This window comes from Idiotropiscis lumnitzeri, chromosome 5, assembly GCF_059441095.1.
Source record: "Idiotropiscis lumnitzeri isolate Australia: NSW breed Sydney's pygmy pipehorse chromosome 5, RoL_Ilum_1.0, whole genome shotgun sequence".
NCBI classification, from domain to species: Eukaryota; Metazoa; Chordata; class Actinopteri; order Syngnathiformes; family Syngnathidae; genus Idiotropiscis; species Idiotropiscis lumnitzeri.
Window position 1 is genome coordinate 25,420,301 of NC_142395.1, and position 16,797 is coordinate 25,437,097.

At 37.5% G+C, this 16,797-nt stretch overlaps 1 protein-coding gene across 2 annotated transcripts; it reads left to right on the forward strand.

The window, feature by feature from the left end:
- The first annotated feature begins 931 nt into the window (after positions 1 to 931).
- Positions 932 to 8,593, forward strand: isl2b (ISL LIM homeobox 2b). 2 transcript variants are annotated; one of them, XM_088297280.1, is made up of 6 exons: positions 932 to 1,188; positions 1,419 to 1,608; positions 1,700 to 1,965; positions 3,442 to 3,737; positions 6,688 to 6,855; positions 7,865 to 8,593. In XM_088297280.1, the coding sequence occupies exons 1-6, from the start codon at positions 1,131 to 1,133 to the stop codon at positions 7,979 to 7,981; spliced, it is 1,095 nt and encodes a 364-aa protein (XP_088153406.1). In that variant the 5' UTR covers positions 932 to 1,130; the 3' UTR covers positions 7,982 to 8,593. The 2 variants fall into 2 exon arrangements, with proteins under 2 accessions (XP_088153406.1, XP_088153407.1); XM_088297281.1 differs by having other exon boundaries at positions 3,442 to 3,725.
- The last annotated feature ends 8,204 nt before the right edge of the window (positions 8,594 to 16,797 follow it).

Below are 16,797 nucleotides of genomic sequence, written 5' to 3' on the forward strand. Positions count from 1 at the left end.
AAAAAAACGCTAAAGTGTAGTGGCCACTTTTGTCCACTAGATGTCCGTCTAGTGCAGATGTGTATTGTGAAGCGAGGTGGCCCTTTAACCTCCAAGGTAAGTTATTTTATTTATTTATTTATTTTTTTACGTTACAATTGTATTTCTTTTCTCATTTGAATATTATTAAAAAATACAGAATCATAATAGGCACTCACCCTTTATTCGGCCCCCAGTTACAGGAATGATGTTGTTCATCGTGGGGCTTCTACGTATGATATTTGATGTTATTTAATATTGCTGACTATATATGTTATATTAATGCAAACAATAATAAACGTATTGTTTCATTTACAAACATCTAACAATTTAGCTTCTCCGATCATTGCAACACGCAAACCCCTCCACCGCGGTAAAATGACTCATGGTGAGATTATATATATTTTTTAATATAAATATTGGAACTGATAATTATCCGGCATAATCCCAGACTGTAAACCGTAAATAAAATTATCAACATACTCAAATGAATTTACACACAAATAATAGTAATAGATGACGTAACATTGATCATTAGTCTATAACAAAACAGGTATAGATAGATAAACATCATATGTAAGTGAATCTGTTTTATTCAGTAACTGTGTAAAAGTTGCTTTTATGAAGATATAAAAAATTATGTTAATATTATTCATGTTAGTTTAATAATAGTAATAGTAGTAATAAGAACGATTTAAAATTCATCATAATGGTTGTTATTCTCTCTCTCTCTCTCTCTCTCTCTCTCTCTCTCTCTCTCTCTATATATATATATATATATATATATATATATATATATATATATATATATATATATATACATACATTGATTGGAGGGTCGTGTTCGGACGTGATGACGTCACAGCTGCAGCGCGTGGGACCCTGCAGCCTCTTCACTGCCCCCCTCCCTCCCTCTTCCTCCTGGCCTTCCTTCCTCACTCTTCCTCCTCCTTCTCCTACTGGTGTACACGTCCTGCCTGCAGTCAGTCCGGGTTTGTCCCAAGTTGTGAGGGAGGCAACCTCCGGAAGGGCCACTCAGTCCTCACTCCTCACTCCTCACACACTTCATCTTTTTTTGCGCACCTCCAGCTCGGCCCCTTCCTCCTTCCTGTATGGTGGATATTATTTTCAGCTCTTCTTTCTTGGGTGATATGGGGGATCATTCCAAAAGTAAGTATAAGGGGGAGCTTTTTATTTTATTTTGGTTTTATGGTGGAGGGGAGGAAGGAGACAGCGGCTTCACGCATTTTTGTGAAAGATGCAACAATGCGTGGGGCTTTATTGCAGTATCTCCTCCAAATGTTGCCTTTGCAAAAACATGCAGAATCCAAGTCGATTCTCGGAGGAAACGCTGTCAAGCGAGTTTGAAAATGACTTTGGTGCAATTGTGCTGTGCGCAGAGAAGCCAGGATTCGCCATGTGTGTGGGATGCGGAAGCCAGATCCACGACCAGTACATCCTGAGAGTCTCCCCGGACCTCGAGTGGCACGCAGCCTGCCTCAAGTGTGCAGAGTGCAGCCAGTACCTGGACGAGAGCTGCACTTGCTTCGTGCGGGACGGCAAAACCTACTGCAAGAGAGACTACGTCAGGTAAGGCTGCTATAGGCCGGCAAAAAGGACAAAAACGCGTCCAAACGACTTTCAAAGATGTTTGTTTATTTGTGCCCCCTCTCGCCCGCAGGTTGTTCGGCATCAAGTGCGCAAAGTGCAACCTGGGCTTCAGTAGCAGCGACCTGGTGATGAGGGCCCGGGATAACGTTTACCACATCGAGTGCTTCCGCTGCTCGGTGTGCAGCCGCCAGCTACTGCCCGGCGACGAGTTCTCCTTGCGTGAGGACGAGCTCCTGTGCCGGGCCGACCACAGCCTGCTGCTGGACAGAGGCTCCGCCGGAAGCCCCGTCAGCCCCTCACACAACATGCACTCCAACAGAGCCATGCACCTGGCAGGTCCGAAACCATCAACATTACTTTTTAGACGTTTGGTATTATTATTATTATTATTATTATTATTATTATTATTATTATTATCGGTAGTAGTTGTAGCAGTATTAAGTCGCTGCAATTATATTTTTATTAGCAAGCAAGTTTTAATACATGTAGCGTACCGCCGGTATTTTTTTCGGAACAAAACTGTTTTCAAAAAAACGTTTCTTAAAAATATACATTGCCTGCATATTGACAAAAACTGTACATGAGTTGTATAGTAGTATACTAGAGAGAGTGGCACTACTGTTATTGTCACAAAAAGGCCTTGTGTTACAATAAAAACATAATCATGTCTGGAAAAATACGAATCCAAAACACTGAATTGAGATGCATAAAAACAGGGTTGGTAATTTACAAAAATAAATAGATCCAGTAATATGAATTTACTGTAATATTTAATATAGTTGCATACTCGTATAAAAATAGCGATAGGGCGGTGCACGTGTTGATATTTTGGTGAAATTGTTGTAATTTTTTTTATTATTCTTTTTATTATTAGTGGTCGCAGTCTGATAGACGCGAGGGGGAAACGATTACACGTGAAGATATACTTAAATTAAAACAACGTATTATTTTAAGAGAAAGGAAATATACATGTTAAAATATGTCACAGGATTTGTCTCTATGATTTTTCATTGATTAAATTATTCGTAGATTTTTTTTGCATATTGTTATTATTGTAGGCAACTTCTAGTTTCACATTTTTTAAAAAGTAAAATTTCGTTGGTGAAAACATTAAATATTTAAAATCGACCCATCGCAGTAAAGGAAATTACGGTAAATATTACTAAATAGAAAATTGTATTCTGCACATTTTGACAGCCTGTTATGGAATGCAGGCTAAACTGTCATAATTGATCCCATTAAGGCGAACCTCGTGTACCGCTGTCATTAACTGAATAAGATGCTATTACGTGTGTGCGCGTGTGTGTGAGTGTGTTTGTGAGAGAGCAATTAACTTCAATAGTTTATAGACTCACACATACGTACAGAGACAGACAAAAACCTCGCATTTTATTGCATATTATACGCTAAAATATGAAATGACTTTTTGCACCTTTAAAATAGCGTGACATTTGTATATCGGCTTAAGCAGGTAAATATTTGTTACAGCTCAATGCTCGTGCGTAAAGGTTTGTTCTAAATCAGAAAAGTAAAAATAAATGCCAATATAAAATATACACAAGTGGTTATTTATCTAATCCAGATGAATAGAAAATAAATATAATATATATATATATATATATATATATATATAAAATATAAATAAAAAAGAAATAATCCATTTCACATCTTACACGATGAACTCGTGGTTTGTACATCCGCCTCAGTTTTGAGGTTAGAGGTTCGAATCCGGGTTGTGTGTCCCGTTTGTATATTCGTTGAAAGACATACAAGTTAAACTGCAGACTTTAACGTCGCCCTTTTTCCAAGCAGAGCCGGTGACGGTGCGGCAGGCCCCCCATCGCAACCACGTGCACAAGCAGTCGGAGAAAACGACGCGGGTGCGCACGGTGCTGAACGAGAAGCAGCTGCACACGCTGCGGACTTGCTACAACGCCAACCCGCGGCCCGACGCGCTCATGAAGGAGCAACTGGTGGAGATGACCGGCCTGAGTCCCCGTGTAATCCGCGTTTGGTTCCAGAACAAGCGCTGCAAGGACAAGAAGAAGTCTCTGCTCATCAAGCAGCTCCAGCAGCAGCAGCACAGTGATAAGACTGTAAGCATCTTCGTAAGTCCAGCCCGCTTCCATTACTTCTCATGAGCATTTTTGTTGCATGCTGCTGTCTTGCTTTTGGTGTCAATTCGGGCGTTCAAAAATGTGCCAGCTGCACGAATAAACAACGTTAAGACTACGCACACAAACAAACAAACAAAAAAACAAACAGAGGGGGGGAACATCAAAACTAGCAGAACAAATGGATCAAATTAAATAAAACGAGGCTATAAGCATTACAGGCATAATTTTGGACAATATGCAAAGAGGGAAGGTTTTTTTGCATGGGAAGTAATATCTATATATCTATATCTATATCTATCTATCTATCTATCTATCTATCTATCTATCTATATATATATATATATATATATATTTGTATATATTATATGTATATATATATATATATATATATATATATATATATATATATATAATTTCTTTAAATGACCAGATGTTTCACATCATTTGTACATGAGGTAAAATTAAATTTAGAGAAAAATTACAATAAAATTGGTGTGTAAAATAGTTTAAGAAGATCATAACAATTAAATTGATTAATGATTAAAAGATTAATGTCACTCTGTCATGTGTTCTAGTGGTTTTAGCATGCGCGTTTGCCTCACATCTGGATTCGAATCTTTATTATTTACTGACCCAAGTGAATGGTTAACACTTCAAGGGAAACTAGGTTCGTTTTTTTTTAATTTGTTCATAAGATTATAGCAGCACGGTGCCGTCGTGGTTTACAAATCTGCAATACAGTTGAGAGCATGGTTCAAATCCCGGTTCCAGGCTTTTTGAGCATTCTGCATGTTCTGCCTGTTTCGTGCTACATTTGAAAAGCATGCATGTTAGCTTCATTGAAGACTAAATTGGCCATCTGCTCTGAATGCGAGTGGGAATATGTGCCCAGGGATTAATAAAGCTAAAGTGCCATTGAATGTTGTCATGAACAATTATGCGTCCAGGAATTAGCCTGATGTGTTCGGTATATTGAACGTCCACACAAAAAAAAAGCCACTAAACACAAATAAGGACACAAAACAGCATAAAAACTACAAGCCAGGAGGAAAATGTTTCAAAAAAAATTTGGAACGTGCCAAATTATATAAACACACATTCATGTGTGGGTTTTCTTCTGTTACATTGGCTTGCTCCCAAGTTCCAAAAACATTCGTTCGCTTCATTCAAGATTCTTAACTTATCCTTAGATGTGATTTTGAGTGCGAATGGCTGTTTGTCAATTGGCGCCTCTGTGGTTGGCTGGCAACCAGCACAGAGTGGAACCCACTTCTTGACTAGAAAATTAGAAAATATAAAACTCATTTTGTGGCCAATACAATCAGTCTCAAAGCGCCTTTTTACACTCGCGGCCTGCTATTTGCATGTAGACTCTTGAGGCGTGAAGTGCTTTGGACAAGATATGGTGTCGATAAAAGTGCTATGTTGTATAAGTGCACTCAATTTACCAGTTTGCAAAGATCAAATCAGACTTTGGACAATTGGACATTTTTTTGGATTTTCGTGACGTGTTTTTTTCGGCAAAAATATTTCATAATTCATAAACCATTTGAAAGGATTCGGGATTCAGTGATTAAATGGTGAACGAATATTCAAATGCAGATTTAGTCTCCGAGTCCGGGTACTAATATTTCAGAATTAAGGGTTTGGTTCACCAACAGGTGGAATTATTTTCTGAGACGTCATTGCTGTAATCTTTGACGCATAATAAAATCTAAATTGCGCAAGCTTTTATAGGTTAAAAACAAAAAAAAAAAAGAAAATATCTCAAGAACTTGATGTTCCAGAAAAAAAGGGAAACCATTTTTTTAAACCAGCGTCCAAAATATTACACCGAGCGTCTACTTGGGTTAATTCGACCCAATTTCGGATTGTGACGCCGACAGTTGCGGTTCGGTCCAATTTTTGCCCCAAATTGGGTTATTTTTGACCCGGCACTTTTAAGAGTGTACGTTCGTCTGTGATGTCAGCATGCATGAAGGGAAAAAAAATAAAAATAATTTTGAAGAATTGACCTTCTCAACAATGTTTTATTGAATTGGCATATTAACAAATAACATCAGCGATCTAATTTGCAACATTTGTGACGTCAGTTGCTTTTGTAGCCAGCCCTTTGTGGTACCGCGTCCAAACCAAACTGTTCACTCAGCGGACCAGGCTACGTTGTGCATTTTGCAACCAGACCAGAGTGTGAATCTTAACGCTCACAATCGTCACTGCACGACGGCTATTTTGCACATCACGCCAGATGCTGGAGCTGATGTCATCTAATTATCTGATTGCGAGATGTTGTGTTGATGTGTGAAAAGCGTGTATTATTTTTGTCAATATCTTGCTTTGCTGCGTTCTGGCTCGATATCATGAAGTGCTTTTGGTGTCTTCATCGCAATCGCTCGCTTGTCGCTTGTCATGAACATGCAGCGGAACAATGATTCACATTCAGTGGCCAAACATTTGATGCACAATCATCTGCATCTTCAAATGTGTTTTGTTCATTTCGCATGATTTAAGTAAATATTTATACTTGTGTTTTGTAATTTTTGTTATAATATGTGTAGATAGCTTCGACTCAGTCGTACAGTAAAAATTAAAAACCTTTCCGAAATTGAATGGGTATGTGTTACATTCAGCTTGCTTACTGATTTGTCTTGCTATGTAAAGCGCCACCTAAATGCTAACATTAGCCAAAAATGTTGCTGTTTGCATGCACAATTTATGCTTGTAATTAATTAATAGAGAAAAACAAGTGTGGGAGTTTGCCCAATATGCCTTTCTAACAGCATAATGGCACATCATAATTCATACAATAAATCCAAAGTTCAATGTATGCTTTTGGAGTAGAACCGTGGCATCTCAAAGGCACCCTATGCAGAACTTTTGCGCAATCTTGATGAAAAAGGCAAAACAATCCAAATGACACTCATTTCTAAACGGTCACCAGAACCTGCAGGGCCTGACGGGCACGCCCCTGGTTGCCGGAAGTCCCATCCGGCATGAGAGCACAGTGCAGGGCAACCCGGTGGAAGTCCAGACTTATCAGCCGCCTTGGAAGGCCCTCAGCGAGTTTGCCCTGCAGAGTGACCTGGACCAGCCTGCCTTTCAACAACTGGTGGGTGCATGGCTAGCTTCTCATCTCCATTTCATGCAGCTAGCCACAATATTTCTCTTACCATTTCTATCTTTCTATCTATCTATCTATCTATCTATCTAGCTGGCTAGCTAGCTGGTTAGCTAGCTGGCTAGCTAGCTGGCTAGACAGCTGGCTAGCTAGCTGGCTAGACAGCTGGCTAGCCAGCTAGCTAGCTGTCTGTCCATCTGTCTGTCAGTCTGTCCATCTATCTAGTATGATTTCTTTATCTACTGGGAACTTAAAAAAAAAAAAAGGTCCCAAAAGCATTAGTAGCATACAACTGTCCAAAATGTCTTCTTAAGACATTTGAGATTACGTGTCAATACTTTTGCCCACAGTCCTTCAAATACATGTAACATATCTCATTAAATTAAAAGATGGTATATCTTTCATTTGTGTCAGTGTTTCAAGAAAAACTGGATTTTTTTCGCGGGTCAATTCCTATTTTATATATTTTTTTTAAAATTGGGGATTGTTTCTTATGTGGTAATTTAATAGGATGGTGAATTTGGGTTTTTGTTAGCTATAAGATATAATCATCAACATTCTGAAGAAAATATTGTGAAATATTTCACTTGGTGTAGTGAATGTATGCAAAAAATGAGTTTTGCTTTTTGAATTGAACTTCAACTGTAGTATTGAATTGCCAATTGAATTGTTGGAAATGTGTTTGAAAATATGCAAATTTATTGCTTTTAACATCACTTTATCAGCAACTATGTACAATATGTTTGACTAATATCAAATAAATAAAGACAGTTAAGTCAATTTGGTTAACATTAAAAATATATGAATATAATGTATTTACAGAGAGATTGTGTTTTACTGTCTGAAATTGTATTTCCATCATTGCTTTTGTGACTTACGAAAAATAAGAAAACATGTGTCTATCAAAAATAAAAATCTAAGCAATGGAACAATTATTTATTTAAATCATATTTGTATTCTACCACCACTAATGTGTATTATTGTTGTGGCTTGTCTGCAGGTGTCTTTTTCTGAATCAGGCTCTCTCGGCAACTCGTCAGGAAGTGACGTCACATCCTTATCCTCTCAGTTACCGGACACCCCCAACAGTATGGTACCGAGCCCGGTGGAGACGTGAAACTATGACCTCCGCCAAGGCACGCGCCCCCCCCTGCAAATGTTGCAGCATGAAATCCTCCTCAATTCCCTCTTGCATGTGAGCAGCTCATCACATCGACCATATAAAGAAAGGATTTTTGTTCCTTTTTTTTTAAATTTCCAATCGTGGAGGGGAAGATGGATGACGAACTGGCGATGTTGCATGAAGAAAGATGTACAGAGCCTTTCTATGTGGATATACAGTACAAGCAAACCTCCATGATGAGACTTGAACAATATGGGAACACTTCATGGACTTCCGTCACCTTTCATTGTGATCTTTTTGTGTCATCTTGTTTCCTCGACATCATCTTTTTTTTTTGTTTTGTTTGTCTGTTTTTTTTTATACGTTGGACTCTTTGTGTTACGCTGAGCATGAAAACGGAGAGAGAGAAAAAAAACAAGGGAAAAAAATGCAATTTATTCGTGTTGTAAAATACAAGCTTGTTTGAGCTCCTCGAACAAACAGAAGAACTAAATTATTGTTATATTATTTATTGTTAGGAGGGCGATTCGTTAAAGGAATATTATGATCTAAATGATAATAATAATAATAATAATAATAATAATAAAAAAAAGTCTGAATACACAAGTACGTGTTGGTGCAGAATTTATTTGATTTGCGTTTTTGATTTGAATGGCGCATTGTAATTAAACACATTATTTATTTATTTATTTGCATTGCCAAAATACCGTGAATTCCATTGCCCCTAATCGATCAAGTCAGCAGCTTAATTGTCTGGAGCTGCTGTTATGTATGACCACCTCCATTTTGCCTCCTCTTGACAGCGGACGCTCCTTTCCCCTTTACTTTTGTCCACTAAAAAAGAAAAGAAAAGAAAAAAAAACGCTTGCTGCTCTGTCCAGTTCCTCTGGTCTGTGCAGACGCCGGCCAGCGCGGCTTATCTGCTTCTGGCATCAGCTGATACACACTCAACTCAGCCCGACAACAAACCCAACACACACACACACACACACACACACACACACACACACGCGCACGCACTCACGCACGCTCTCACAATCACGCGCATGTGCGCACATAACACACAGCCCACACAGACCCGAAAAAGCATTTGAAGGGAGCCGCCCATTTCCTCCATGGTTTATTTTATTTATCTATTTATTTATGTATTTATTTATTTATTTTCAATTATTTCACATTTTGTTTACCGAAATGGGTTTTTAAAGTTCATTTTCATGCACAATTAAAATGAATCGTGCAAGAAGCATTAATGTTTTAAAAAACGGCGTTTTAAAGTTTTCTCTCTTTATTTTTGCATTTAAACAGTAATTTACGTAAGTATTCAAGCAACCGCGCCTATAGTGATTTCACCCCCCAAAAATCTTAGTGTTTAAAGGTGGTATTGAAAGACAGAGGGATGATAAGAGATGTGTGTAATTGGGCTCCCCCTCCAAATAAGATAAGTAAACAATGCAGTTGGATTAAGATAAAGGAGATAGTGCAGAATAACAATGGCGCTTAAGAAAGCAGAGAATGCAAACCTTGTTCGACAGCCCGCACGGTAGCTGCATGGCTGCAAAACATTCCACATCAAAATTGATTTAAATAGATCTTTCTTTCGATAAAAAAAATCAGCTCCTTTTCTTTTCTTTTAAAAAATACATTTTGTAGTCATTTGAAAATATACAAAATTTTATGGATATTAATTGGAGCACCGTCCATTTCCATACCCCCAAAACCAGAGACTAACAGATGTTTTTTTTTTGACTTGTTTAAACGAGGAACACTTTTTTTTTTATAAACATTGTAATTCTGTTTTAATGTCATGGGTTTATTTTAATGTGTTTTTAAATCTTACTTAATACAAATGAAAAATGAATACACTTCATCTTTGCTAAGCATATTGCAAATATACTTGAAAAAATATGTACATTTCGTGTATGTAAATTTCATGGCTGGCCACCGTGTCCATGTTCACCATAAAAATCAACAAAAAAAATATTTTTCAAATAATTTGTTACAAATATATACACACAGGTTATTAAGAAATCTTTCATCATTCTTTATTTGACTTATTTGGGCATTGTTTTTTAAGGTATTTCCCGCTAAAAAAACAAGCAAACGTGTAGTCTTATACAATAAGAAAAATATTTTACATGTATTATCTAGACTTAGAAATATTTAAAAAACTCATTATTTGATAAAAAAAAAATAGTTAATGATTTAATTCAGAAATTGGGAGAGGCTATAATGATAATCAACCTAAATTCAACAACAATTACATTGATGAGTTTATGAGTTTACAAATGAAATGTAACTAATCTGATTCTTATGTGATTAAGGTTTTGATCTGAGATGGTTCGTCAGTGGGCGTTTCCCCTCAGTGACCTGAAAAAAAAAGAAACTAAAACAAAAAAAAAAAAACAGACAAACATCAGTCGGGGGCGCACACGTAGGCATTACGCACACTTTCATCGTGAACCTCTTCACCTTCGATGTCGTTTCGAACGTGAGCGCGTTCCCGCGTCAGGCTGAAAGCCGACTTGTCAGTAACGCGGTGACGTCACCACGTCATGAATGATTGAAGGCAAAGAGGCTCCGTTTAAAGGTGTGACGTCATCCCGTCATTGACAGCAGGCGGTGGGTAATTAGATCACACACGCGTTGCTCGCTTGAGTATGTCAGATTACATAATTCTTTTTTTAATCTGTTGTTGAATTCTTTAGATAATTTATTAAGACCTTATAGCAGTAATGAGAACATTGTTTATTCTCAACTGTAAAAAAATAGATTAAAGATATTTATTGGCAATAATTTAATTTATTTAAATATCCCAAATGTGCTAGAACTAGTTTAATGTTGCAACATATTTTTTTCTGAAACATTCTAGCATGATCATTCTTTTGGGTTATTAATGTTAAGTAGCGTTCCACTTATTTGAATGTTTGAACCCAAAGAAACTGAGGAATCATGCAGCAGTTTTGACAGATTTGACCAATTGCTTTGAGAGGCGCACTTTAAATATCAGTAAAATCAAACTCATCTTATTTGCATCCATAATTGAGACATGAAGGGTAGCTATGGCTATATCACAAAATATTACATAAAAATTGAAAAACATGTATTGTCAGCCAATTAGGCTGCAGACTAAGACACTGCAAGACGTCCCTGTTTTTGTCAAACATGGTTGACGTGGGGGAAAATGAGATTTGCGATCGGATATCGATTTAAGTGATTTTATTTTAAAGATGCAACTTGACAAAATGGCGGATATATGGCTTCATCCTCATGTGGCCCCAAAAAGTGCATTTTGATTCATTGGTGTCACATTGCACCAGTTCTCCCAAGGCCTATTATAAAAATAGCCAAGTCAGTCCGGATGAAAATTGTACATTGTGATTTCTTAGGAATGTTGTGGAAGTGGTTATCATCATCAAAGATTTATAGAAAAAAATAAGTTGCATGTTGATATTTATTTCTTAACTTCCATCATTTTTGATGAGTGTGACAAATCATTAATATAACCAGCGTCTTCAAAAATAGATGAATATCATAAATTATTCATAATAAAATCATTTGAGCAAATGCATGATTTCAGAAGTGTGTATCACACTGGCTTGGCATAATTTAGTCCAGTTCCTAAGAAGTCGCTCTCAGTTTCCAAAAAGGGTTGGTGACCCCTTTTCGATTCTATAATACGAGCATTCCTCAGTTCCGTGGTTTTTAATTCCTCCGAGGCTTTGCTTCGTATTTGGAATCACATAGCTCAAATGCTCTCGGGGAGCCACCCCAGCAGTTGAGATGGTTTGTGACAACAGTTTTGAAAAGTAAGGTTTGTGCTCCACAGTGACCTTGGTGGTCCTTGAGGGGGGGGGGGGGGGCACCAGCAGAGAGACAAACTCTCCTGGGATCATCCTGACAGGCTGACTTAATGCAGCCACTCAAGTGGGAGCTTTTTTTTTTTTTTAACTTTTTTTACTTTTAAAAAGGAGAAAATGCAGTGCGTTGAAACTTCCGTCAAACTTTTATAGACCAGTGACATGAATATCAAACCTATACTTCAATTATGGAAATTTTATGAGCTGCATATAGAATTTTTCTTCCATGATCCAAAACCCGCCCAGCCCAAAGCTTCTTGTTCCTTTTTCAATTCAATTCTCAGGTCCGAATTGAAATTTGCAAAACAGTATGTGCATTTCTCAGACCAAAATATCATGTTTCCCCTGCAAACGCCATTTTCTGTCCCAAAATCCTCAGTACATCTCTCAAAAGTAAACATTTTTGTGTCACTGAACATCTCAGTGGCATCAGTCAAGTTCGTCAATATAACAATACTCAGAATTTCTATTATTTTTCCCCACACATCTGTACAACAATGTATATAGGCATGGTTATGATTTTTTTTTCACATTCTCGATTAATTTAAAGCAGGGTTGTGCAGAGGGCGGTCACTGTGATGATGGCCAATGAGGTGGCTATCCATCTGTTGGGGCGGAGTCATTCATAACGCTGTCATTTTCTTTTGGATTTATTGTTAACTGCCTTAAAGGAACCACAAATAAACAGCGCATGAGATTAGTGCACTTTGTTTGTCTGTCCCAAAAAAAAAAAGGCCTCTCACAACGTCATATCAAAAAAGATTCCCCGACCCGATCAGCTGTTTTAAGACACGTCGCAGGCAAGCGAGACAGCTCTGACGAAGGCCGATGTGATAGCCGAAACTGTCAGTTTTTTTTTGCTCTCCACCAGAATTGTTTCGTTTGTCTGAAAAAAGAAAACTTGAAACCTATTTTAAAAGAAGACAGGATGAACGCCATAACGCTATGCAAGCTTTATGTATATGTTCAGTACAAAAAAGGCATTCGTAATTGAGACAGCATCTTTTAATATGGTGCGCCTCATGGTCGTGAAAATACAGTATATATTATATCATTAACCTTTAAACAACTTATATTTGACAAGCAATAACAACACAATAATATTCACAGGCATAAATTCTTTATCCTCTGCAATCGATGACTCATACTGAAGCTCAACTGCAACAGTCTTCTTCTTCTTCTTCTCTGGTTTCATCCCCAGCTTCTTTTGTATGTATTGTACTGCCCCCCGGTGGTCAAGGCACACATAACAGAAGGAACAGCACAAATCCTTTTGAATTATCATGACGCACAAACTGTTTAATTCTTGATATTCTATTTATGTTATTACTGAAAGTTTTTACAAAGGACAATATTTCAGAATGCCATTCTTATTAAAAAAAAAAATCAAAAAATTTTTTGGCTGCTTTTTTTTTTTGGCCTAGTGATTAATGGCATCCATTAATTTCAATGAGGAAAGATGATTTTAGATACGACGTATTGAGAGCATGGTCATGAAACAAACTCAACCCGTTAATCAAAGCTGTATTTCTAGCGATGTGAAAATAAAGCACAAAAACTTTGCCAGAATGTTAACCTTTGAACCTCAAATGTTCTAAAACAACTTGTTCTCGTCCAAATGAGATTTTCGGACTGCATGAAGAGCGTGTGCCGTAAGGCCTGATTTTTGGGTGTTTGGCAGTGTTGAATTTAAGGATGCATTCGCCGTGGCCATCGTGTAATGGCCAATGTAACATGTGGTGACAAGAATTTAATCACGGCTGTTCCTAGGTTACAGCCACAATGAGAGCTTGTGCACAATCGATCTCGAACGGCGCTTTTATGGTAAACTGACACAATGAGTAAATATCCACATTTTTTTCCTCGCTGCTTAAAAGCACCCCGGACAACAACAGGGGAAGGATTTAAACAAGATGCATTAAAAAGACATCCATTAAAAAAAAGAAAACATGCACTTGCTGGCCACTTCATTAGATACTGTACCAGGATCAATCAAACGGGTATCACGATGGTTGACGACTACATTATTCAGTTACTTTGTAAGATGCAGTGCATGCTAATGTAACAGATATATTTACAACGACAATTCATACCTTTGGACGATTTTTCTTTTTTTTTTTTTTACGGAGATTTTTTTACTTCTAAAAGCTTGCACAATACAAATTTTACCCTGAATGTAAAATTTTACAAATTTTACCCTCCGATGTTTCAAAAAAAAAAAAAAAAATCACCTGTTGCTGAACCTGACCGAACATTATTAAATATATTACTATATTACTTATTATATTGTTATTACATTATTATTATTATTACGATGATGAAAACCTCTTTTGCTGAATCACTGCAAAATTTTTTTTACTTTGTATTAAAGTTTAATTGCCTCTCTGATTAAAACAACTTGTAAAAAAATGTGTGAAAAAATACTCACGGTTCGACACGAATCGATTCATCTAGAGTGTTTAAGGATTTTTTTCTCATTATTTTGAGTTCTACTTTATATTACATATGTGGAGCAGGGAGTCCACTGTAAAAAAAAAAATGCTCCGCAAAAACAACAATGCAATCACTGAAAATAAATAAATACTTGTACCACCATCAACAATAAAAATAACTTAAATAAGCAACCAAATCCAATTGAAATTGAATAAAAAATATATTCGAACAAATTCACTATTTAATCCTTTTTGTAATATAGTCTAATAATTTAAGCAATAAAACCTCCAAATAAATGGGTAGAAATATTTACAAGCCAAGAAAAGAATCCATATACAAAAGCCACCGAATTGTCCTTCAATAAGTTAAACAAGCATTTCTACTGAAATCTAAACCTTATATTGAAGGTTGTCAGTAGGGACTTTGTTGAAATTACAGTCAATGTCCCGGCCAGCAAACTTTTTTGCTTCCCTTTAATTAAACAAATCTGACAAATTTTTTATTTCAGCAACAACTTGCCCCAAACTGAACATTATCATCTTTGCAAAGGTACATTTTTGTTGTTACCCTTCTCAAATTCTCCTCAACATGACCTCATCACCATGTGTGTACTTTAAGTGAACCTGCAGGAGGAAATGACAACAGGAGCAGCAGCCTGGGGCATCACACCAAAGAGCTTCTACACGCAAAGACGCACACTGGGAGCCACAGCCAGCCCGTGTAAATCAAGGCGCCACACCCATACATAAATCTGGAGCAAAAACAACACAGCAATGGCCATTAGGAAGACAGTCTGGCACAATGACTCACTGTAAAACACAGCCAGGCTCCACCTGTCCCCACGCCCAAAGCAATCATGAGGTGCGATGGCAAGACAAACACGTGTCAATAGAAGCCGGGACGAGGAATCGAGTCCTAGACTCGGCGGCGTTCGCTTCAGTCGGTCACGAGTTCAAGAATGTCTCGAGAAAGTCTTTGTTTTTTTAGATTTAGTGCCAAAGTTCAATTAAGCCTCTGACTCACAAGTTCACCAACTTTAATGATACGCTTGCAGCGGATGCGAACAACGGCGGAGATTTACAGGGGCCGTCAAAGACAACGTCTTAACTCACATGTGTCATCTTTGCCGCTCCCGGCACAATGAGTTACATACGCTGTCTTTATGGATGAAGACGCCCTTTCATTCAGGCTCTTGTTGCATTCGGTATGTGCGTGCGACCAGGGACTATTGCGGCCACACACGGCAAACAACAGAAATTTTGGAAGGGAGAAAAAGTCATAAATTGACGAAGAAAAACAGCAATTTATTACAAGACGAAAATCCAGATGAGTATAAAGCAAACTGAAAATAAAATGAAAAAAAAAAGACATTTTTGGAGGGAAATAAATCAAGAGTAAAGTGCAATCATGACAAGAAAACATTAATGTTGCAATAAAAGGTTTGTTGTAATAGTTGTTTGAAGTTGCAAAAGTGCAAGAAAATAGATACAGTATTATGAGATAAAATGTCATATTTTTCAAAAGAAAAGTTGGAACTGTACAGGCGTAACATGCGTTGTATTTTCCGGACTAATAAGGCGCACCTGCATATAAGCCGCAGCAACGTGTGTATGTTGAAAAAAAAAATTGTTTATTGCATATACAGAACGATTTTGTACTGTGAATGCACATAAAGGTACATAAACAGATTGTTAAGACAGTGCCTTTTAACACAAGCAACAACTTTGTCAATTAAAACCGAACAGACCCAAGAGAGAAAAAAAAAAAAAAAAAATCGCGATTTATTTAGCGTATTTTCTGAACTATAGAGCGCCCCTACTGGTGAAAAAAAAACCACACACACAGAAAAGCCGCATTGTTATATTGGCCGTGCGGTCAAAAATCTAGGCAAAAAATTGCGGCTTATAGTCCGGAAAATACGGGATTTTAACAAAGAAAAAGAAAAGCAATTTAAAAAAAGTAATATCACAAGATTAAAGATGCAATATTACAAGAAAATAAGGGCCTCATTTACAATTTCCAATTGTGATTGTCGCATCATCATTTTGTTTGATTTTTCAAAGCACTGTCCACTAGTCAACATTACGCCCATAAATAATGTTTAATCTTAATATGAATCATAAGCATACACAAAAATGCTCAACTGTATTCATTTTTCCCCTGCAGAAAAACATGTATCAGTTATTACTGGTTTATAGCATTGAGTATTTTCGGAGCCAATTTTTGAATCCGATTGGTGTAAGGTGACTTGACTTGCAAGCCGAGGCTGTCTGCTGCACGCTGCTGGCCTCCTGGGACTTGCTGGCGGAGGCAACAATGGGTCAGCGGGTCTCTTTGTGCGCTTCGCTCCTTAATCAAACTAGCCGGAGGAGTGATTGGATTTTAATACTGCCGGGCCCACCGTAATGGCGTGATGGACGGGGTCCGCTGAATTGGAGCAGGATGTCAGCCCAGCAAGGCCTCCATTAATGATATTGCTTCATTTCTTAAAGTGGCAGTGACTACGAGAGCACCAGCCGT

Excerpts from the sequence above, each read along its gene's own strand:
- isl2b (XM_088297280.1), top strand. The coding sequence starts at position 1,131 with ATGGTGGATATTATTTTCAGCTCTTCTTTCTTGGGTGATATGGGGGAT. Across the intron at positions 1,609-1,699 it reads TGCAAGAGAGACTACGTCAG|GTTGTTCGGCATCAAGTGCG; the intron begins GTAAGGCTGCTA and ends TCTCGCCCGCAG. Across the intron at positions 3,738-6,687 it reads ATAAGACTGTAAGCATCTTC|AACCTGCAGGGCCTGACGGG; the intron begins GTAAGTCCAGCC and ends AACGGTCACCAG.